Genomic DNA, 24513 nt, shown 5'->3' with positions numbered 1-24513 from the left:
CATCTGCCACATCAAGTGGTGTTAACCCTGTTTCAACCCCCTCCTCCCATTCCCAGATGCATCAGCAATATTCTTAGAAAAACATCTTTACTTTGCATATGAGGTGTTTTTCCAAGTCATATTTTTAGGTGTCCACCAAAAGTGAATTGATGTCTACGAAAAGGCTCAATATGTTCTGAAAATGATTAATTACTTACCAAAGGCTAATAGGCCAAGGATCTGTAATTCCTTCAACACCAAAGCGGAAAGCTGCATTTTCATAATTAAAAGCCCAGGGAAGTATAATAAAATAGTTCTACTAAAGTGAAGGATTACAACAGTAAATCCTGTGGTCCAGATGTGAGAATGAGGATGGGTGGGATTCTGGGGTCCAGATTAAGCGACAAATCCCACAGGCTGGAGCGCCGTAGTTCCCCCTGCAGATTAGTGCCCCGTGTGGACTCAACATGCTGTAATCTGGAGATTAGCTGATATAATGAGCTGTAAATACAGCAAGGCCAGCCACATTGGTTCGGCCCACCTTGGCTGTCAAGATGCTCAATTTGGCTGTTTTGTAGCAGTGACCGAATGAGGCCCGTTTAAGATAAAAACAAATCACTATGCGTTAAAAGTATTGAGGCAGACTTGGGTTCTCAGCAAGAATGGGCCTTTTTGCTGAAATACTGGAACACTGTTCAAATGATGCTAACTTTTTTTCTGGTGTAAAATAAGAAAACTGACTTAATTCTACATGTATTTTCTGTCACTGACAACAATTATTAATTATGTAAACGGTGAGGACTGACTGTGAATCCTCATCTTTTAGTGCCATTTACATCCAAACCATTTTTATCCAAGAACGTTTAGGAGCAATTTGAATCTTTCTCTTTCCACTTTTGTAAATACAATTCTAAGTGGAACAAGCATCTAAACTAAAATACAAAAAGATAATTACTGGCTCTTTCAAATGATTAAATACAAATAAAATAAAAAATGCAGTATTTAATGATTTCCATTTTTCTATATAGAAACAGGGGTTGGCTGGTATTAAATGTAATTTAATCGTAATTTGTAAATATAATGAGACCATGCTCATGATTTCAAAACTAGTGGCACAATCTTTCAACAGTGCCGCCATTGTGGCCCACTTCCAGCTTCTCTTGGTAGTTACAGACGCCGTTTCTCACCATAGAAAATAGGCAAATGTTCTTTCACCACCTGTTGTCTGAGTCGAAAAGGGTTTAATGCGCGTTAGTTCCATTAGGCTGGATTAATTCTTTAAAGCAGGGATTGCAACGCACTCTGCGCATTGTGTGCATGTTTTTTTTTTTTTTATTCAGTAAAACACTTTATTGTCATGATTCAGTTGCAAACACGTTAGTTACTGACGAGGAAACTCATTTTAAGACTAGGACAACAACAACAAAAAAGAATGTACAAATGTCGGAAGCACTTATTTATATTTATACATAGAAGATAGCAGAAAATTAACAAAGGAATACTTGGACCAACATGGGAAAAAATTGTGTAATTATCTGAGAAAATTGTGACTTTCCTGGAATGTGGCAAATCTTGCACCTATTTTCATGTGACATGGTATAACTGATTTATATATATATATATATATATATATATATATTATATATAAATAGACTACATTTCCTGAATAGTTTTACACATTTCCCATAGTATTACAACTTTAGTCTTGTGATTCAACTCTAGAAGTACAGCATATTGTTTTTTTTTCATCAGTGGGACCTCAATACTCCTTTGTCTAAAATAAATATGAGACATTGACAAAACAGAAACATAAACATATTTAGTTTGCAAAATCAAGTCTTCAAGTGTTATGTCACACTTAATAATCAATACCAAACAAATTCGTCCAGGTCTTGCTACAAAATGAAAAAAAAATGATCTTGCATGTTTTGATACTACAGTGCAGCACATGAAAGCTCTAACAAATCAAATAAAAAAAATGCCCGCATCTAGGAGAAAAACCTGATGGACTCGTCTTTGGTCTGACTTTTGGTCTTTGATCATTCAAGCAAAAACATTGAACAGAAAATGAACGTAGTTTTCGTCCTTAGTCATTCTTCTTCATTCCTAAACAAAATGTCTTTCTTTCCACCTGTCAAACAAAATCAAAAAGCCACAAAAAAAATCCACTTTGGGTCTTGTACAAGATTTTGGGAGCCCCTTTTGTCTTTCTAGCGGCCTCCTCTGTGGCTAAGTCCTCCGCAAAGTGCAAGCAGTGAAAGAGTCACTCGGCCGCCACTTGCTCCAAGCTGGCGGTTTGTTGGTTGGGACGGGGGAGAAAGGAAGCGGTGCTTATTGTTGGTGCACGCCATAGCGAGCCAGGGCAGCGTCGAGACATTGAGAAAAAGCTTAGAAGAGTGCAGTGGTGTTTCCCGCAGGAAAGACAAGCCTGATGGTTACACCTCTCTGTTGAATGGAGAAGATTCAAAATCAGTTTTCAAGAAGTACACACAATGCATCAATCAAGTGTAGGGTACTCATGAAAAGTTGAGGATGAAATCAAAATGTATGAGAGACTACAGATGTAATTAACATTTCAAACCTTCTGGAGTAAAAGTTTGTATCATTTTATCTCTAAGGTTTCAGTGGCGTAGAACAAAAGCCACATCATTTTATATGGCCTGTGAAAGTGATGTTTCTATCTTAGATAAAATTTACATATAAATTCTATAGTTGTCAATTAAAAATCAAGGACTAAAACAATATGGATAAAATAAAATCAAGATATTGTATTTTTTTTTCAATTTCTCTCTTTAAAACCGACAAAAACAATAAAAAATGTTTATTTTTGGAAGACAGGATAAGATAGATTGGTAAATTGATATATTTTTTTGGCTTTATTCTCCTGGACTATAAGGTGCATTCGGTGCAGGATTTCATTCTAAACCAACGAGATAAAATCCTTTTCACCAAAGTGTAATCAGTTGATTGCAGTCAGGTGCTACTCATTGGTTTAATTTTATGTGCTGAATTGGTAAGAACAAAGAACAGGACCCGCAGCGGTCTTGGCAGAGCCATGGTTTAGGGCAGGGGTAGACAAACCCACAGCGGCCCCTAGGCTAGGGCTTGTGAATAACACCACATTCTAACAGAAGAAGTGCTAAAACATGCCATTTGGACTTCCACTTAAGATTTGCGGTAAAGTAAAAAAATGGCAGCAACTATGAAATGCATTAAGAAAGGACATTTGAAGCAGGGGTATAAAAATATGGCAGAAACACTGGAATACTTCAATGCAAATTTTAACTGATCCAGGGGAAAAAAATGGCCCAAGGTCCAAAATATATTGACATTTTGATGAATTGATATGCCGCTTTCTTAAAAAATATAAACAAAAATTGTCTTTAAAATGCTTGAAATGTTTAGCAAAGTTGTAAAAAAAAAGGAATAATTTTTTATATTATTTTAAATGCAATGTAAGGTTGTTAAATGTGTCCGTAATATTTCATCAAAGCAAATGAAGGCCCAAAAATCAAATTATCGCACTTTGTAAAATCAGCAAATATTGTATTGTAGCACCCAAATAAAAAATAATAATGATATTGCTGATTCAAACCTCTATAAATGAACCTTCACTTAGAGCCAGTTGTGAATAAAAATCAGCATATCCCACCAAATGGTATCGAAAGCTGTATTAATTGGACACATTGATCGAATTAGCTGAATCAAAAAATGGATCTGAAATTACCCAGTGCATTTAAGGCAATTTCAGCTAAAAACTCAGTTGACCTAACTTATTTTGAGAGGCGTTTATGTACTTACGATGCAGTGAGGGTAGAGTTGAGAACCAGAGTTGTACGTATTCGATAAAGCTGTGCTAGCGTCAGTTTCTTGTGCTGCTGGGGTGGCGACTTCCTGGCTCTAGGCGACATTTCTTTCAGATCCTCGCCAGCCGTTGGTTCGGGCTCCTTTTTCTCAGCCCCATCTGTGACACGAGGAAGAACCTCTTCGGGGAGGTCACGGCGGAGGTCGACGGATAAAAAGTCGGCGCCGTTGCTCCCGAGTTCTGACAGGCTTTTGCTATGCGCTAGCGAAGAGTTGTCTGTGCACAGCGGGTTGCAGGAGGCCGGAGTTTTGGCGGAAAGACGCTGCAGGAGGTTGTCCTCGGAGCGTGATAAAGCCACAGGAGACCGCTTCTGGAGGCAGAGGAGCCTTGGCTGTACATGAGCCCACCTTCGAGGTTTGCACGGCTGTATCACCGACAACTGTGAGCCAAGCGAGGCGGAATCTTCCTCCTCGTCTTCCTCCTCAGTGCCCTCTTCTTCACTTTGTGGTGGTTGAAGTTCTCGAAGGAGTGACACTGGGGAGAGCGTACCGTAGGCACTGTCCATGGAGAGAGAGCGACACTGAGGGTCCAGCTCTTCGCTGGAGGCGGTTCTGTGGAGACCGGTGGGCCTTTCAACTTCCGACAGGGTGGACACGCGGGAGGCCATGTCGGCGTGTCCCTCCAGAACAACGCTGGCAGCAGAAGACTCTTGCGACTCGGTGGGCACATCAACTTCCATTACTGACAACGTCTCAGTGGAACCGTCCGATTGACTGCAAGTCAAGAGAAGAACATTTTAAGTAAACCTTGGCTAAACATTCTTACATGTTGACTGAAAATGGCATGTAATGAGTAAATTGTCCTGAAATTAACACATAATTTTAAGAATTATGATTGTGGCTATCAACAGTGTAACTCTGCTTTTATTCATTTGTATTGCAAATAGTTTTATTTTTATTAAAATTATTTTTAAAAACTGTCATCAAAAATAATGATACAACAATGAAAAAAGAATATGTACATAATTATAATTAAAACCTAGCATCCACATATGTGAGCATCCCATTTCCAGCCATGTAGGCCAGACTTAAATACCAAATATTGATATTTTGGCCCACATGACAAAAATGTGATGTCCAAAAATGTGAACAAAATTCTGATTAAAGGATTATAATATATTTTTATATTTTTATAGATTTTTAGGAATATGAAAATGTAAACTTGGGAAAATTATAATAAAAAAAAATTAAAACATTAAAATTAGCAAAATCAGAAGTACATAATGGTTATTATAGTCCCCAATAACACTCTAAAATGAATTTTTATTCCTATTATTTTTAGATTTCACAATATTTCCCTTATTGCGTGCCATTTACAACTAATTGAAAACTAGAAGAGCTGGCTGTGAATGCTCATATTTCAGTGCTGTTAATAGCGCTAGACGTCCAACCCATTTCGCCTTGTTGGCCTGGCAGTGATTATTCCTTCTCCCAGTCACAAGAGATTGGACGTTACACGCCATCTATGGGAGTTAAATGGGTGCCCAACAATCAATCTCCTTCCTTCACCTTAAATTATGCTGGTCTTTGTGTCTCAGATATGGCGAACTTGCAGTAGAGTTGCTGCTTTCATCCTCCTCTTCCTCATCCTGCTCTTCCTCACCCACCGTACAACTCATGAGAGAGGTCTGCAGTCGGGTCACTTCCTCAGTGTGTAGCCTTTGAAATTGATTCTGTGTTTAAAAGAGACAAGTTAGATGAAGCGATGTCAATATGTTGGAGGAGATGTGTGTGGCAAGAGTGCAAACCTGGACGTTGCAGATTGACTCGATCCAGCTTCGCCCCTGGGCGGCGCTGTTAGCTTGGAAAGTGTACGCGGCCACAACGTTCCTGAATTCATTGAGGTAGACGAGGATGAAAGAACCTATAGAGATAGAGGGGGAGAAAAAAGAAAGAGTTTATAGTTACAAAAAAAATGTTGACAAAAATATTATAAATGCCACATTTAACCACCCACGTGGGAGAAAAATCACATCACACCTGTGTCTTTCAAATCCTTGCAGACAATGTTGTGGATGAGGAGAGGCTGCCGGATAATTTTCACCTTCTCTACTCTCTTTACGGGCTTGGTAATGAGCAGCAAATCAGTGAAAAGGAAGCAGTACACATCCATCTAAAGTGAAGATAGTTAGTTAAAATTTTAAAAAATGAACAGGCAGACAAATCGAAAGCAGTAGCATTACAAGCTTTACCCTGCTGTCTTTGCCCTCTTTCATCTTCAATGCGCCTTCCAGATGAAGCTGTCGAGTCTCCTCGACAGATGTTCCTTTCATTGGAGCCATAAGATCGAAGTGGTTGTATTCTTTGAGGATCTGAGCAGGAACATGCGTGTTGATTATGTTACTAAATACTCTCCTCTAAAAGTTACGTCTATTTTTCTGTTTCCAAAAGTGATATTTCAAGAATGTTTGCGACTTATGCGCATTTCAATTGAAGATTGTGTTGGGATGAATAAAATCTCATCTAAAGAGCCTTGCAAGTCTTACCCTGTGAGATGCACTTACAGTTGTCGTCAAAAGTTTACATACACTTGTGAAGAACATAATATCATGGCTCTCTTGAGTTTCCAGTTATTTCTACAACTCTGATTTTTCTCTGATAGTGATTGGAACAGATACTTTTTTGTCACAAAAACATTCATGATAAACATACATACATACATATATATATACATATGTGTATAGATATATATATATATATTTTTTCACATACATACACACACACACATATATATATATTTTTTTTTTCACATATATACACACACACACACACACACACACACACACACATATATATATATATATATATATATATATATATATATATGTATATGTATATGTATATGTATATGTATATGTATATGTATATATATATATATATATATATATATATATCTATATATATATATATATATATATATATATATATATATATATATATATATATATATATATATATATATATATATATATATATAAATATATATTCCCTTCTGAGAATTGAAATTATGTAAAAAAATAAAATAAAAAAAGATCTGAAATATATTTGCTTCTAAATTTTAGGGTGTAGTTAAAATGAGCTGTTCTGAGTTCTTTAATGTCTCCTCACCTTCTCTACCTCCTGGCTACTGGCCTCTACTGCCTCGTAGGATTCAATACGGGCAGAAATGGTAGCCAGTTTCTGCTGCTCTTGACGCTGACGCATGTGCGAATTGACACTGTCGATGAAGCTCTCCACGGCGGCCACCTATACAGGTCGAGGGCCATTCGTGATTTTTAGGAAAAGTGGCTTTAATGAAAAATGTGTGCCCACTGGACAATCAATTGGCACCTACCATACCACCGATGACATCACGGGTGGCCAAATCGTCAGTCTTCTTGAGTACGCTCTTCAGCAGGAGGGGGTATTTGGTCAGTCGCTGGTGAGGCTTTGCCAACATGTCCACCAACTTTAGACGGTTGCATTGTTTGTGCGTCTCACCCCACTGTCGACAGACAAGACACTTGTTAATAAGTAACAAGCACAGAAACAACAAAACTATGAGACAGATGAGACATTGACTGACGGTGACGTAGGTCCTGAAGAGCTCATTGTCCCTGAGAAGCGCTCGCATGTCTTCCATGCAGCTTTCCTCCTCCATGCAGTAACAGATATACGGCTTGAATCTGGAGGCAAACTGAACACAAACGCCAACACCACACTTAGTATATGCACAGTTTAGTCAGCCATCATTGACCAGGTAAAGACATGCAGTAATCTCGTTAGTATAGATGGCAGAAGGATTGTTAAGTTATTGGCTGATGTTTCGCCAGGGCTTTTTTTGCATGTACCTTGAATTTTATTGTATTTTTTATTACATTGTAATACTTGTATGATGAAGAAACTGATAGAAGTGATAATGTTGTGACCACAATTTTTTTGTAGTCATTTCTCATAACTGTAAATTTTTGGCTGTCAAATCTAAAACAGATCATTTTTACTAAGAATTTGATCCCTTTTCTTTTTAAAAAGTGTGCCTGTTTGGTTGTTGGTTATTTTATAAAAAACCCAATGAAAAATGAACAAAACAGAAATTACTATGATGTATATTAAGTATTCATGTTTTTACAAAGTTATGGCTTTGGTTATGATTGTGTGCAAGAAGTAACAAGATGTTGAGGAAAAATATGGCTGCACTTTTGGGATCAGCATGCCACAATCCCCTTTTTTATCTAGACAAAGATAATACTTTCACTGTTCCTGGTTACATACCATCCTAAATCCATGCTGGAGGTCAGTGGGGTCAAGCAAAGCCCGTGCCTGCCTGGCCTTCTCTATCAGTGGGTGCATGACCTGGTTCCAGAGTGACGTGTGCAGACGCAAAATCTCCTGAATGTTGCTGAAGAGACGTGTAGGTTCCACTTCAGTCAGTAGGCCGCTCTCTTGCAGGTTGAGTAGGCCGCACATGAAGAGCTGCAAGGAAATCAATAGAATTAACAGAGTTCACTAGAATTGAGTTCCTTTTACACATCACATGGAATTTAATCTGCTCATAGTATACACGTTTTTGATTGAGTGACTGATGATTAATGCTTTGAGGAGGCGTACAAAAGCCACTTTATCTTTAAGACTTCAGACAAAGTATCGATCTGTGACTTTTGAGTGCATGCCAATGTACAGTATCTGTTTTGTTGGACTTACGTCAGTGATGACTCTGAGTTTTTTAATGTAGGTGGCCTCAGTGTGTAGGAGCTCCCAAATAGCCTCCTGTTGGTGAAACTGTTTCCTTGTCAAGGTCTAAAACATACACATGTACAAACATTAGTCAAACAGGTCTGTGAATACAAAAAGCGCACACAGTAGAACAATTATGTAAATTTACAATGTTATGTAATCACTGCACAGACACTATCACAGCAAATAATGGTCATTCTGGTAGTCATGGTTAGTCATTGCATTTGCTTGCAGTTAACACTGATAAAATTCATGTTTTAAACATCCTTCTGGGAAATTGGAAAAGATAAATGATTGTTGTAGTGAATATATATAGAATAGTACAGATCCGCTTTCAGTAGGTTCGTAAGGATTTAACATGTCTCTTCCCAGGTGTTTGTGATAAATCACCAGTATAATTTGAGACATTTAGACTTTTCCGGTACACTGGTTTTGATAGTTGGGAATGAACTAGATGATTGCACATGAACTGTAAAATTGAAAGGTGTGAAGGAGGAAGAAAATTTATCAACAGTACAGTATCCGGGTTACCTCAACGTTGTCCAGCAACATCTGCCAGCTGTCCTCTAGGACCAGGTCGGGCTCCTGCTCATCCTCCTCCTCCCAGGAGTCCTGGTGGAAGGAGAGCTGACGAGGTATCTTGGGCAGCCCAAAAGAGGTGTACGAATGCAGCTTGCTCTGGAGCTGCTCCAGTCGGTCCACCTCCTGTTAGGAACACAGTTATCCACTGTTAAGATGAAAAATGATGATGCAGTCCCGTCCACGTGATAAGGAAAAACTGTTGTGTATACAGGATTTTTTTTTTTTTTTTTTTTTTTTTACAAAGGGCTTTAAGAGTGGGAATGTTACTCGGGAAATGAGTCATTAATCGTGTTTGGTCAAAAGATGCAACGGGTCCCACTGAAGGCTCTTGGACAAAAGGGGGTTAAGGTCACCCATAAAAGTGACAGTCTTTATTGTTTTCAAGTGAAAACATTGGTGTGTCACTAAAACAAAAAATATATATACAATCCATACCACAAAAAATGAAATGCAAAAACTGCCATCTGAAAAAAATAAAATAAAAATATAAACAAAAAAAGCTTTCGAGAGAAATGCTGCAAGTTCACAGATGAAATGTTATCCATGCCAAACCAATAGAGACCTGATCATCTGAATTACCATGCCCGTGTCTTATATGGGTCATATACAAACACTTTTATTATATGATTATAGGATTAAATTGTGGCAAAATATATTATCTTTTGCAATTTTGTTCTCAATCAAGACACATATGTTTAAGAATAACCAAGTCTTAAAGAGCTTCACAGAGCCGTTGTTGACATAAATGATGTTATAACCTAATTTAAACCCGTGGAAAAAATGCTAAACAACTTTTTTTTCCTGAAAATACCACTTTAATTTCAGATGTGTGTATTCTTTAACTGAATTGCCTTTTTCCCAGGTTGATATTCTTTTGTGGCCTATCAACCTTAAATTATTTGACAAATTTGCATCATTAATCTTTTTTTGGAGTTTGTACATTTGTTTTGTGATTTGTAAGCTTTAAAATTGAGTTCTTGACTGGCATATTTCAGTTGAATTACTTTCTTTGGTGCGTGTCCGTGTGTTGTACCAAATGTGGCAGAGAAACCCACGGCAATATTAAGCTGTCTCGCAACATTGAATAAGTTGTTCCAGAGAGGTGACAAGGAAGACGTTCTAGAGCAAAACCCAAGTCAAAGGCGAGATGAATTATAAAAAGAGAAAAAAAAGACGAGCAAACATTGATTCTCTTATAATAAAATCACAGAATATTGGTTAAAATGCTTCTGGTTTGGTTTCATTATTGTTTAATGTGGAAGTGATACAAGTTCATAAAGTTGTTAAATCTGACAAGGGTGCAGATTTGTCAAACACACACAAAATAAAGCTTTCTGCTTGAGCGATTTAATTCTGGTGAAATAACCACTTTTAAATTGAAATCAACTCAAGTCCAGTAGTTTGAAATGAGTTGATCTGAACAACAATAATGATGATAATCAGATGAGAAAGAATGGTACTGTTGTAATCACATGTTGGGTTAGGATCACATTATTGTAATGGTCTAGTGAAAAGCCAGTTTATACAATAATTGATAATCATTGCACTGTTAAAGTAGGCAGGGAGCTGAACTTTTTCTTGATATTTAGGGTTGTTTTATCTGGCAAAGGCTAGTAAGTTAGTGTCTCTTGTAAGTAAGACATATTGGATAATTTTTGTTAATTATTCATTATCCTCAAAACACTGTCATAACACCCAAAGTAATAGGAGCAAAACCTAACACAATGCTTCAAAAGTTTAAATCAGAAATACTGTAATTACTTTTAAATAATCAACACTATGGAATAAAAATGGGACAGAGAAAATACCCAGTGTAAGGAGAACCAGTGTTAAACATTTCCTTTGACAAGTCATTTCCATAAGTGCTGGCAGGAAAATATCTGAGCCAACAAGATTTGGAGGGAAATGATCTCACCACCTGCACCCCGACCTCCTCCCCCTGTTGCCTTTCTACTGTTTTGTCTTAATGTTCTCTTTTCACTATGCTAACAATCAACGAATGCGTGAAAAGCAACAATGCTACTTTGTCTGATGCTATTATCCAAAAAAAGAAGCCTTGTCAAGCTTACCTTGCCGAAGGATGGTGAAGAAGCGTTGGAGCTGAAGAGGCCACTGAAGCGGCCGGCAGCTCGGTTCTTCCAGCTGTCAGGACCGGAACCGGCACTGGGAAGCGAGCCACCCAACTGCCCGAGCGTATCCGGTGTGGGAATATTCGTCTCTCCTAGAAATTCAGTCATGTTTTTCCTCCGCCGGGACTGACCCTGCAAGAATGGACAAAAAGAGACTTAGCAAGGAGAAAGTCCAAACTTGCGATCAAATCACGCATGCCTGAATTGATCTAAAATAAGATGATCTGATCAATACAAAAAGATTACATGATAATGAAAGAGAAATAGCTTCATCTCGTGTGAAGGCAGAATTTTCCAGATGGACGAATGGAAATAAGGATATATACACAATTGGGGGATACAAACAGGAAGTTGTCAGGGGACTTTGGAGTTAAAGATGACATCAGCAAAACCATTAACACATTCAGACACAAACAGGAGAGGGAAGAACAGCCACTTCCTCGCAGGGAATGCTCATTACATCACAGAAGAGTTGCTCCATTTCAAGAATGACCACACTCCGCCACCATTGTTCCCCTGTCAACATGGCCTGCCGTGCTCCCTCCACTTTACAAGCACCAACAGAACAAACAAACAGGGGCCGCTGCTCTATCTGAGGAAGTACTTGTTTTTACCGCTTGCACTGTCAGTGATGAGGAATCTCCCGGTGGGGGGTCAGCTAGAGAATCCCCCCCACTAACCATTTCAATTGTCGTTTCAAGGACGTCACATTCCAAAGCATTGACACCAGCAAAGAAACGACAATTCCAATGGAATTCTTTTGCAGACGCAAACAAACACCAACGAGGTATTTGCGCTTAAAGCTGATTGGCTGAACGGTTATACAGTCAGGCCGATGAGACTTTCTGTGCTTGCAGCTGGAGTTTTCCAGGCTTTTACCAATATCCTTGGATGCTAACAATTACACAAGATGCGTGCACACGGAGAAAGATAGGAATAATATTCAGTAGCTTTAAGCATGTTTTTACTAGTAAATGAAAACATTAAAGGGTTAGGCGAACCGTTTTTAGCAAAAGTCAGAAAAATTGAATTATCCCGTTTCAGAAAGAAAAGTACGCGTCACAACAGACACCCTTTGTCTCGTATTGTTATGAAACTCGAAAATAGTATGTACTAGGAACGAATACTGGTAGGGTGCTTTTTAAGAATGTGCATCAAAAGACAATTTTAAATCGTGCTCATCTCATTGTTTCATGTACGGTCGCTTGTCAGGAAGATAATGGAAGAAAACATGGCAGAAAGTAATGCAGCACATACATATAGAATATATTTTTCTTAGAAGTTTACTTTGCTGAGAAGAATTATATGAAGTGAGATATTTGTTTGATTGTAGATTTTTAATATATATTTTCTAATTAAAATACATTATTGCTCATTATTACTCAACATTATGCTGTGCCTATATCAGTAAAATATGCACCTAATTAGTTAATGCTTGTATCATATTATATATATATATATATATATATATATATATATATATATATATATATATATATATATATATATATATATATATATATATATATATATATATATATATATATATATATATATATATATATATATATATATATATATATATATATATATATATATATATATATATATATATATATATATATATATATATATATATATATATATATATATATATACATATACATATACATATACATATATATATATATATATATATATATATATATATATATATATATATATATATATATATATATATATATATATATATATATATATATATATATATATATATATATATATATATATATATATATATATATATATATATATATATATATATATATATATATATATATATATATATATATATATATGTTTTTTTTAAACACAAAACATAAGGAACTAAGGGGTGATGGTTATCGGTAAAGGGAACCTGGCCTGTCATAAAAATAGATTTATAAACAAAACCACTGACCTCCAATACCAAAATATGGTGTTACAAGTTTTATAAATATATAGTGATGAAAATTGTTTTTGTAAGGAATGTAAAACGAGCGAACTGCTTTGTTTTAGGGACCGCAATTGATTCTGGAGTGTAGGAAGAGCAAAAGCAAACATTGGAACATAGTGAAGGTGACAAACCCTTTTCCTTATTTGTGTGAATAAATGAAGTGCTGACTAGTATGACAAACACAAAATGAACGCAAATTCAAACTTCCTGTCTAAATCTCATAATGATCGATCACCATGGATGAATAAAATTTTAAGTAATTCTGTCATCAACTGCTGCTTTATGCTCTTGTGAATAAAACAGTACAATCTGGTATTGTTTTCCAACAGATTGAGTGTTTACAGTGATTTAAATTAACAAAAAGAAAGCTCTTCTGTTCAAGCAAACAACATTCAAGTAGTTATGATTATCTTAATTCTTCACTCACCATTGAAGCCAGAGGCATGTCAAAGTTAACAAAAACCATAATGATCCTTTAAACGGACAAGAGTGTCGCAGCCCATTCGGGAACCAGCTTCCGTTCTCGTTCGGTTACTAGTTCCAAATCTGTCTTGCATCCAGTCAATATTTCTAGCTGTAGGCTTTAATGTACAGGGCACGGTTGGAGTGTAACGCCGTTCCTTTGAGTTTATTTGCTAAGAATGGGGATCCCCATATGATATTCCAAAGTTCTTTGTTTCTTGCATATCACGTGGACACTGGCCTGATGTCATAGCAACTAGGAGGATCCTGCCTCATTGTGTTGTTCAGGAAAGAGGAGGGAAGGCAGTAGACCTCTGACCACCTTCACCTCCACCCGCTACAAGTGGGTGATTTGAATATATGTGCATGCAGACGGGCAAATTAGTCGCTTGTAAGGCTGTGGTCCTGGTAAAAACTACTTGTAAGGGGGTTGACCCTACATGTTTCCATTTTTATCATTTCCTATTTGTTTCAATTTAAAAAACATTGTGACCATCCCTTTAGTCACACATTTTCAGACAGACTTGCATAAGCAGGCGCTGGCTGTGTGAACCTGGCCCACACAACAACAAAGCCTTCATTTACAGTAATGACATTAAACCTTGCCCTCAGGCTTATCTTATCATTGCCATTTGTGGCAGTAACCTTGCCCGAGAAAGAGGAACATCTTTACATGGGAGTGGACTGTATGGTAAAAAGCATTGGAAGAGCCTGCCTTCCCACTCTTGTAATGGATAACAACTCTCCTTGATCAGGTAGGTTTGATTAACGATGGGAAAACACCAGAGACTTAATGAAAGCTTCTAACCAAACACTAGCCTGATCAAAACATCACTTGCACAATCTAGAAATGGATATGGTGACAAACTCCTACAAGCTTATTGCGTTCCAGGACTGAGCTCGTATGTCAATTTACTCGTATCTCAAATCACTGTTTCCCATATAAATGAACTAAATACAAAGTAATTCGTACTCTCCCTCTGAAAAAAAACACCAATAAACAGGATAATACAATGGAAAAAACATATTTGTATTGGTTACACAATTTGTGTAATGTTCTTTGTTATTTGTTTTTATCATCATACAGTACCCCACCCGGTGTGTTATGACCTGAATGAAAACCATTAACATTGGACTCTTTTTGTGGGCAGGTTCACAATGTGCCAAAGAGGTCAATTTGCATCTGCATATTGTTCATTGCATATGACAAGACTGATCACAGAGACTGATCTATTTTTCTTTTTCGATCTCCAGACTTAAAAACCACAGAATGTTCTCAGTTGGATCTATAAATTACATCTAAAAGCAAACAAGACCAGTCCTGATCACTAAAAGTTCAGACTGCTACGTAGACTGCAAGAACCTGGTAAACCAGGAAGAACATCAGTCTTTATCCAACACACGTCGTTTGTGATAGACTTTAAGTGCATATAGCACTAAATGTACATAACAAACACTATTTGAATTCAACGTAATAGCAATATTGGGTCCAAAGACCAAAGATTCTCATTGCTAAGCGGAAGAACAGATTGTATAGTATTGTACGTATAATTTATAATAGGTCTGCAGTAGGTGTAAACTAAGAACTTATTGTAGCTAAGTGACAGATGTCAAACAATAATTGGTAATGCCCCCAAACATTTATAATAGAATAATGCAGTTGTTACAATACGCCTTGATGTTTTAGCTATTGCAATAGTTAACCCTACCTACTGTATATACGAGTGGCAGTTATTCTTTAAGGACACAGGCTTTAGAAGTCGATGTTGGAGTAAGTAAATGTAAAAATAGTAAAAACAAAACATTTAAAGAAATGCTAACATTCTACTTGATACTCATCGCCCTCGCAGCTAGAGGTACAACAAATCCCTTGAACCTTTGACTCTGACATAAGTGCAAGAAGAATATCAACTTGATTAAATCAAATCATTATAGCACATGAAAAGAAAAATACAGAATCTTGCTTCTTAATTGTTTGTTATGCAAATATGGTGATAAAATGTAAGTGTTAATGGGAATTGACGAATAGGGAAAATGTGTTTTTACATGGCAAGAGTATTTTTGGAAATGCATTCTTGCTAAGTGGGACTTAAATGGGGCAGGTTTTGCCAAAAATGTCCTTTTATTGATCTGTATAAAAGAATCATTAGATAGTAAACAAACCAATTATCTTGTTTGAATACATAGATTATTCAGGAGAAAATCTGAGAACATTAGTAAAATGTGAGATGTAACAATCCTAACTACTGGCTTGGCAGTCATTTCTTCAAAAGTTTTCAAAACGGGAACACATCTAAACGAATCCAACCAACAAGTTAGCCAGGCTGAGTGCTTCCCACCTTAAAGTCAGCTGCTTCGTTATCTTGCTGTGGTGACTCTGGGATCTCTTGAAGAAGGTCCCAGCTGTGCCATGACGACAGGCGACTAACACGCATTATGTGATCACACAAAAATAAAATTCTATTCCCTCAGATGCACAGTCCTCACAACAATAGTAGTAAAGTTCCAAACTGAGACTGTCGCGGGTAGCCTGCTCAAATGCGACCTGATCCTGCAGGTACACAGTGCTATAGGCCAAAGGTCACACACGCAAACAGTCATGAGGTGTCAGGAGATACCTTTTGTACTACGACGTACACACAAAACACCACCAAACACACCTCTGCTGCTCCACCCACATACAACAGTATAGTGACACTGCAGGATCCTTTCAGCTAGTAGACATGTTAATGTCTTTCAAGAAGGCGACATTTTACCTTTTTCTTTTCTGGGACTATTTTACAAACATTTTTAACCTCTGAAATAAATCTGGAAGATTTAGTAGTGTTGGGAGCTAGTCAATGGGAAAGTAACTCTATAATGAAGAGAAGAAAAAAAAAAAACAATACAGAAAGTGTATTTCCATTTCTGGGGATGATTAATTTTTTTCCCCATAGAGGCTTTTTGTAACCTGAATATTCTATTTGTAGAAACATTCTTGAGTAAAGGTGCCACTGCATATGAAAGAATACCTACAATTGTAACGGAGTCTGTATTTGATGAATATAAATCATGTGATTTGTTAATACTTTGGGGTTAGTTTGTGTGAATTTTGTCTGCCTACGACACAAAATTAGCCAGGACCACCTCTGGTAACACCCAATATCACTTTCCATCAAAATAATTTCCCCCCCACTTGTACCATATACAAGTCAAAATGAGTGTGACTTGGTTGAAGTTTGACTATAATTACCCTTAAAGATGAACTAATTTTGCAAACGGGCAGGTTTGAAATATGTATGAGGTCCCAAAACCTAACCAATTTCCTTGTCACATTACATGACATGCAGCCTTGAGGACGCACGCAGCCGCTACTGAGTCAACGGTGATTTTCAAAACCAGCCACACTAACCAACAACCAACCGAAACTCCCTATTGAAAACCATGTGACAGGTCTGATATTGGCTGGTGAGTCCCTTATCACGGCACACAATCCCTTCTGTGAAATAACTTCGGGGTGTGCAATAACAATGTGCAATATCTTAGATTGAGCAATATTTTAGAATTTAGCTTGCCCGGACGTGACTTTTTATAGTTTTATAATACTTAACTATGTTATTAATGGAAAAACGCACTTTGTAGAGTAGCACCACCAATTTTGTTATACGCAGCTATGAATAATGACAATAAAGGCTTTTGATTTTATTTGATCGAATGAAATCACTTAACACAATAGCTTAACACAAAAAGTCAAAGGGATAAAAAACAATAAGAGAGTGCTAGAATACATTATTTAATTTGACATACTTGTCAGTGTCTTGTCACTAATGTAGCATATATGTGGGGCCTGGGGTTGTATTTCCACAGTGCAGAAATCATTATGCAAAAACTGGAACCACCTCAAGTGTCAATAAATCTATAGTGGTCTTCAAACTGGAACCAGAAAGGGTGCCCACAAAAGATTTCTTTTTGGAAGGCCTTTTGTTCTTGCTACCTTTATCCCAGTGACAATAGCTATTTCATAGACTTGGCAGAGTGTGTCAAAATGTCAATTCTATGGCCAATTACACTTTACAGCGGGGACAAACTACCAAAAGAAATATTGTTTACTAGAAGTTACAAGGTCGGAAAGTGCTTGGACAACTTTATATATTGTAATACTTGCAAGCCAGGGCCTGAAATGTGCATGCTTGTGTTTACAAAGTTAATTTGGTAAAACTTTAAAAGGTGATTAATGTAACTAAAGGAAAATGAGAGCAGTAGATATTGGAGTGGGTGTTACCTCAATTCATAAATTTATACGTACATGGTACTCAAAGTATCGGTTTCACATATCTTAGATATTTCTTATTGGTGCAGGTTGGCAATCGTCGGCTAGATTTCACATTATGGGAGAATTGTTTTGTTTTGTTTGGAAAGCTCAAGTAACAAGACGTGGCCATTTTGGCCAACTGCTATGGCTGCAAAGCAATGAATGACACTGAATAACTACTAAAGCCAGCAACTCAGAGTTAAAACACAGTGCATGGTTTTCTGTTATTAGGGCTTCACAAATGTACAAACCTAGATCATTGTTCCAATGAAGCAACATAACGATTGGTTAAAATGTGAATTTACTTATTTTTGAAAGTAAAAGTTCAACTTGAGGTCAGTTCAAAAGTTGAGTTCCTGTCTTCATAGGAACTATCAAAGAGTATGGAAAGTATGAAACTCTGATTAGAGTGCAGGGCTTATCGCACCAATAAAAGGGTGATACACGCAGCAGCATAAAGCAAAAGGGATTAAACAGAATTTTAAAATCTTGGTGTTTTATTCAATATGTTTTGATACTAATACTGACAAACTAACTTTGTCATCTCCACATTAAAATTATTGAATGGATAACTAGTCATAATGTCTACCTTTGTGCTTCCAGACAGAAAAAAACATGATGCAACAGCGGGTAGTCAACCTTTTTTCCTCGCCCTAAGCAATAACTTTTGTACCTGATTCACATCTTATCAGCTTTACCTGTGACAAATGGTCTGGAGAAAAAAATAAACTCTGGCTACAATCTTTGAAAATAGAAGTGGCAATAGCTAAATTAGGTTTTTTTTTCTATGAAACATCAGTTGTTTTATTCTATTTTTATTACTTTTTAAGAAAACGTGTGCTGTGAAGGCAAATGTATTGTTTCTAACAGCCAGCAGGGGGAGTGGCTGCAAAGGAAAAAGTTGTCGTGGAAAAAACGGTTAAATCCTGCTCTCTCAACTTTATTATTCTAATAAAATATTTTAAAAAAAAACAATAATGAGTGCTAGAATAAGATAGATCTCAAATTTGATGGTGCTTGGCCTTCGATACACGACAAGATATCATCTTATAAAGGGACTCAAAAATGCAGTAGTAATGTTTAGATGTATTTTTTTTTGGTTGAGCTACCATATTAAGCACAGGGGAAAAACTTAAAATGAATCCAAACAGGAGCAGTGTTCAGTAGACAACTAACCCAAGTACAGTAGACATGTAATGCTAAAGTTAATCTGAAGTGACATGCTTAAAACTGGAATCTAGTTGCTCATCCTTAAGAAATAGAACTCGTGGCTCTTGTGACAAGGGACATTAGTTCCCATAAACCTGACAACTGGACTGTCCTACTTCCATGCAGCCAAGCACTTCAGTATAAAACAAGTGGACTTTAAATATTGATTCACTTAATACTAGCACGGGCTACTGAAATCCACAAACACATTCCCACAGTATAACTGAACAAGATACTCCTTGTACAACAAAGTCCCGGTGGGTGTACGAATGGGGGATGATTGGGCACAAGGGGGAAAAGAACAATAGAAGGTGAAGTGATGGAAAGGAGAGAAGGGTGTGTACATATATATGACTCACCAATGGATCCGTGCCCTCACGACGTCCCAGAGAAGCGTGCTCCACCCTCCCGGTGGCTGGCGTGATAATGTAGGGGGTCTGATTCTCGGCGGGCTTCATGTTGGGTAGGCTTAACGACCTCATGTCCTTTACCCCCTGCTCCACTTTTAGCTCATCGCCAGGCCGTGCTTCATGACAAAGGAGCATCGTTAAAATCAAAACAATGAACTTCTGTACAGATTATGGATGTTACAGTATACCACATGGTTGCAAAAAGCATTTGGTATTTAGTAAAGTCTTCAATTAATTTTAGTCTTGTGTGTTCTCAAGAATGATTTTATCTCAGTGTTGTTTTGTTTAGTGTATGAACCATATTTTCAGGACTATATATTTGACTTTTTTCAGTTTGGCTGAGCCTGTGACTAAAACCCAAGTGCCACATATATATGTTATTCTTTTTAGGCTAGAGTTATCTGAAAATTTTGGGTTAACAGATGCCAATTCAGCCTCTTGTTCTCAATTTCACTTTTGTTACTTTACCATATGTTTATGCTTGATTTCATAGTAAATAAAAAAAATGCCCCCCCCCCCCCCCCCAAAAACGTACCTAAAATCAAATTTATATATGTATTTTTTTTTCTCTTGAATATGTATTCAGAGGCTTTTGATCTTAATTCAAGTTATATTTCATTCTCAACGTAACCATAATCATGCAAATAGTCATGTGAACACAGCTCATGGAAACTCAGTGGATTATTATCTTTGCACGTCTGACATTTTCTTTGTCTTTTGTTCCATTAATTCCAACAGAAAGTTCAGCATGAACAAAGGAACTCTTGGGCAGACTAATATACACACACGGAGGCTGTAAAACTCCATGTTTATTAAAGGACTATTTTTGTTGAAATGTACTACAACTACTCATATATATGTTCAATTACCATTACAATTATGTGATCATGTAAAATGTTTAGATCTTAATTGACGACAGTTTGAGCCTGGCACTGATTATTTCCCACAGCTAGAGCCCAAAGAAAAGAACGACCCAATTTGAGGCAGACAAACAAAAAGGCAATGATTGAAAAATCCAGAGATAGACTAAACGTTGAGTCAAAATTAGTAAGTAAAAGAGAAAAGTTCCTAACAAGACTGATGAAAAAAGAAGAGATCGTTGATAACAATGATCTCCCAATCTCAAGGTGGGATCACTTTTTAAAGTTTGTATGTGAAATGCTGATGGAACATTACATATTTAATTAAAAAAGCTCTATATTATATACACAGGAAAAAATGGGTCAAGTCAGGTGTTGATTGATTGCACTTAAATAATTATTATAGAGTAAATTGAGAGATTTTCAAATGTTATTTTCATCAGAACAGTTTAAAAATTTGATTTTGATTATTCAGTATATTTTTTTTCCACCTGATGGACTACAAAAATCTATAGGATCGGGATATTTGCTTCATTGCATTGTATTTCATCTGTCCAATACAATGGGAACATATTCAGCTTTGACTAGAGCTGCTTTTCTGTACTGAGAGAGTATTTTTACATCACTGTGATTGTCTGTAGCACAGATATATTGTAACAAAAACTAATATGTTGCACCTCTATTGCTCGCTGTATTGACTTTTGAGTGAGTCCACTCCTTTTCCTCTTATAGTCAGGACGATGGGTGTGAGAGGAAACTGGCCCACGCAGATTACCCTCAACATTGAAAAGGTCACTTCAGATAAGAGTACGCATGCCAAATACACCACTTGGCATTGAATCAAAAGCCTCCTTGCATTCTATGAACAAAGTGGTATTGTTGATACCAATGTCACAAGTCTCCTTTTAGCTTGTTTAAAAACAATAACATTTGGCTGACAGCAGCTTTTGAACACACTGAGCCACACAAACACAAGTTGATAGTTTGGACTCTCGACTTGAAAGTTTAAGCTGATACTCAAAAATGACAATCAATCAGACATGACACAAATCAGCGTGTTTTACCTTTGACTTTGAGATAGTGTCCACCAAATCGATAGGCCTCAAAGTTAAGAGACAGTGGTGTGTTGGACTGATCCAGGAACAAGTCCACACGTGACAGTTCAATGCCGTTCCTCTCAAACACTGGACCTAGAACCTCTCTTGCAATTTGAAAGAACAAAACAGAATTATTTGATGATCATAAGGGGGCTGTGGAGAATTGCCAAGAAATAAAAAATACATCACAATATCAACACAAAAATGGCAAAATATTGGGGAACACAATATTAAAAATCACCTCACCTCAAGGTTTTCTTTTTCATAGCAGGCACTATTTCTGTGTTGATGTCCACATTCAGGTCAAATTTGAGACTGAAGCACTCTTTGCTGGGGTCCTAGAAGAAGGAAAGAGACGACAGTATTGGTTAACACTGAAGCTTCCACAAGAAGGCTCATGACCTACATCCGTGTGTCTCCTTCGTGGCTTCTTTTTTACCAGCTTCATGCCCCCAGCTTTCCTCTCCCTGCAAATAAGGAGCATTTATGTAAATTATTGTTTAAAAAAAGTTACATAAGTATAACAACACAGGACAACTTTACAAACCCGCGGTCACTGCTCCCTTCATCCTCTTCTTCCAGGTCAGAGGGGCCACTGGTACGTGGGGGGCAGGATCGAGTAGATACGTTCCGAGCCAGGATGGAGGCTGGAGAGAGAGAGAGAGCAAAATTCATTTGTTGACTGTAAAATTAAAAAACGATTCATCTATTCATTCACCTTACATGCCGCCTATCCTCACGATGTTTGCGAGGGCGCTGAAGCTATCCTAGCTAATACAATATATAAAGAACAACTACATTGACTAATTATGGAAATTGGACAGCATGTTTAATTTGCTTGGTCCACTGCTGTAAAAAGATTTATTCAAATGGGTTGTGTATATTCTTGCTGACTGAGAAACAATACCATAATAAGAAAAGGAAAAAAATGCAATAATACCTTGTGGTTGTAAGTCAAATCGGGGGTGCCGATCAAAGTGCATACTGTTGTTCTCTGAGTGGCAGCGCGAGTCACATGACTCACATAGGTGAAGGGGACTGTTGCTATTTGGGCCTTGGCAATCAGGGTGGTGACAAACCTGCAAATGACAAATACAAGCAAACAACAAATCATGTCAAACCAACAGAAGACAGTGATCAGAATAAAACGCAAACAGAACAGTACAAACTTTAGAAATTAGTGCCAGATCTTGGTATTAGATCAAAATATTTATTCACAATCCAAGATAACTACCAGAAGTTACTCAACAACACTGACCAAAGGCCAATGCTGAGTTGAGAGCAGCTTTTTGTTTTTTTCTTACAGTCCAGACAACAAGCAGCAGAAGGTTGCAGGATTAAGGAGATCTGTCTCGAACCAGACAGATTCAACACCCGCACAAACTAACCTCTTCGACCTGTTCTCATCCCTCACCTCAAGGGGTGGTGGTATGATAAAACAGCAGGGGGGCTCTCGTAGGCCTCCACTTACATCACGCACAACAACGTCAGTATATGAGGATGTATGGTGAGATACAATGGAGGTCCCAGAACTGTATCCTTCCTGGCCTTGTGTGTATGTGTGTGAGGATTATGTGCACGTGTATGCTGGATATTCAAGTTTTTATAAGTGTCATTTCACTAACAGTTAAGATTTTACTTTAGCAGATTGAGTACTTTGAAACATGCTCTGCATTAAATACAGCAATACATTGAAATAAATCATTATGAGGCATCATGAAAGATTGAAAAGGTAGTATTATAATATTTATCCAATACCAACATATTGATAGTGTGCACATTAGAAAAAGCTTGACGTGTGATGTGTACATTGTTTGTCTGGTAACATAAAGTAGCAAAATGTATATCATTTATAGATAAAATAATGTATTTATGGCTAATTTTATGCTAACTCATGCCTTCAATTAAACAGGTAACTGAGAAGTGTGACTAAAATGTGTTCAAAATCAGAACCATCTAACCAAGAGGTAAAAATATACTGCTTCCTGCCATATAGGAAGTAGTCACTTGACATCACCGGCAAATGGCGGTCTGTTGCCTTTCTGTGACACAGTTTCCTATCTACACTACACACTACTATCTAAACGTAAAGTCTCTAGGCTGCTTACAACCCCCACCTTCTTTAATTAATAAGCCCTCCCTCTCAAAGTCTAGCCAGGTATAATCACAGCTCGGAAGAGACACAGGTGGGAGGAGCTAGGAATCCACTCAAAATATGACAACAAGGAAGAAAAAGAAGAGGAAAACTTTGCTTCAGAAGCTTTTGAAAATGAGTTCCTCGTCCAATCCTGGTACCTAATTGGCGCATGTGCAATGTCAAAACCATCTGACGGTCCAACAGAGATTAAACAGAGTTGATCGACCCACTACGGGCCAGAACCACCTCTTTCCTCTTCTCCCCCTCCCTTCCTTGCCTTTCCAGTCAAGCTCACAAAGTAAGAGCCAGACTGAGCTGGGCTCAGAGTAAGAAAATGTTATATTTAGAAACTAGATGAGCTCTAAGTGAGTGCATCAGTGTCCAAAACCGATGTTTTGTACTTCACAGCTACCTAATTTTCTCCATCAACACAGAACATATCACAAAAAGGCTAATGTTGAAACATTCGTAGGTTTTGAAAGGAAAAACATCTGAGGCCAAATTTCTATTGTATTTACAGTAATCCCTCAAGTATCACGGTTAATGTAGACCAGATATGGGCATGATAATCGAAAATTGCAAAGTAGGGTCACCCCTATTATGACTTATTTTCTTCAATGCTGAGTCCTAGTAGCAATAGTGGCTTCCGCGTTTCAGCATGGATTTTCACATTTTTTTAACTTAAAAACAACAAAAAAATTTAAAAATAATTAAGAGTGGGAAAAAATCGCGAAGTAGCGAATTTGCGATAAGTAAAAAGGCAATAATCAAGGATTACTGTACT

The 24513-nt window shown here is 37.2% G+C and overlaps 1 protein-coding gene across 3 annotated transcripts in view; it reads right to left on the bottom strand.

Annotated features, from left to right (window-relative positions):
- Window positions 1-1422: 1422 nt before the first annotated feature.
- The window catches only part of plekhg5b (pleckstrin homology domain containing, family G (with RhoGef domain) member 5b), a 46072-nt gene continuing 22981 nt past the window's right edge, over window positions 1423-24513 (bottom strand). For 2 of the 3 annotated variants that reach the window (XM_077727897.1, XM_077727914.1), the window contains 19 exons: window positions 22533-22671; window positions 22140-22239; window positions 21999-22059; window positions 21839-21930; window positions 21560-21696; window positions 19585-19751; window positions 11208-11399; window positions 9088-9261; window positions 8524-8619; window positions 8095-8295; window positions 7409-7519; window positions 7178-7327; window positions 6952-7089; window positions 6036-6155; window positions 5824-5956; window positions 5592-5707; window positions 5353-5516; window positions 3781-4557; window positions 1423-2424 (listed from right to left, as the gene is read on the bottom strand). In XM_077727897.1, the coding sequence (XP_077584023.1) occupies window positions 2415-2424; window positions 3781-4557; window positions 5353-5516; window positions 5592-5707; window positions 5824-5956; window positions 6036-6155; window positions 6952-7089; window positions 7178-7327; window positions 7409-7519; window positions 8095-8295; window positions 8524-8619; window positions 9088-9261; window positions 11208-11399; window positions 19585-19751; window positions 21560-21696; window positions 21839-21930; window positions 21999-22059; window positions 22140-22239; window positions 22533-22671 (3078 nt within the window). In that variant the 3' untranslated portion in view covers window positions 1423-2414. Of the gene's footprint in view, window positions 2425-3776; window positions 4558-5352; window positions 5517-5591; window positions 5708-5823; window positions 5957-6035; window positions 6156-6951; window positions 7090-7177; window positions 7328-7408; window positions 7520-8094; window positions 8296-8523; window positions 8620-9087; window positions 9262-11207; window positions 11400-19584; window positions 19752-21559; window positions 21697-21838; window positions 21931-21998; window positions 22060-22139; window positions 22240-22532; window positions 22672-24513 lie in introns of those variants that run through there. The other variant, XM_077727906.1, reaches the window with a different exon arrangement.

The sequence above is a fragment of the Stigmatopora nigra genome, chromosome 1 (assembly GCF_051989575.1).
Source record: "Stigmatopora nigra isolate UIUO_SnigA chromosome 1, RoL_Snig_1.1, whole genome shotgun sequence".
NCBI lineage: Eukaryota > Metazoa > Chordata > Actinopteri > Syngnathiformes > Syngnathidae > Stigmatopora > Stigmatopora nigra.
Note: the sequence above shows the minus strand (reverse complement) of the source record. Positions and strands in the feature narration are given on the sequence as shown.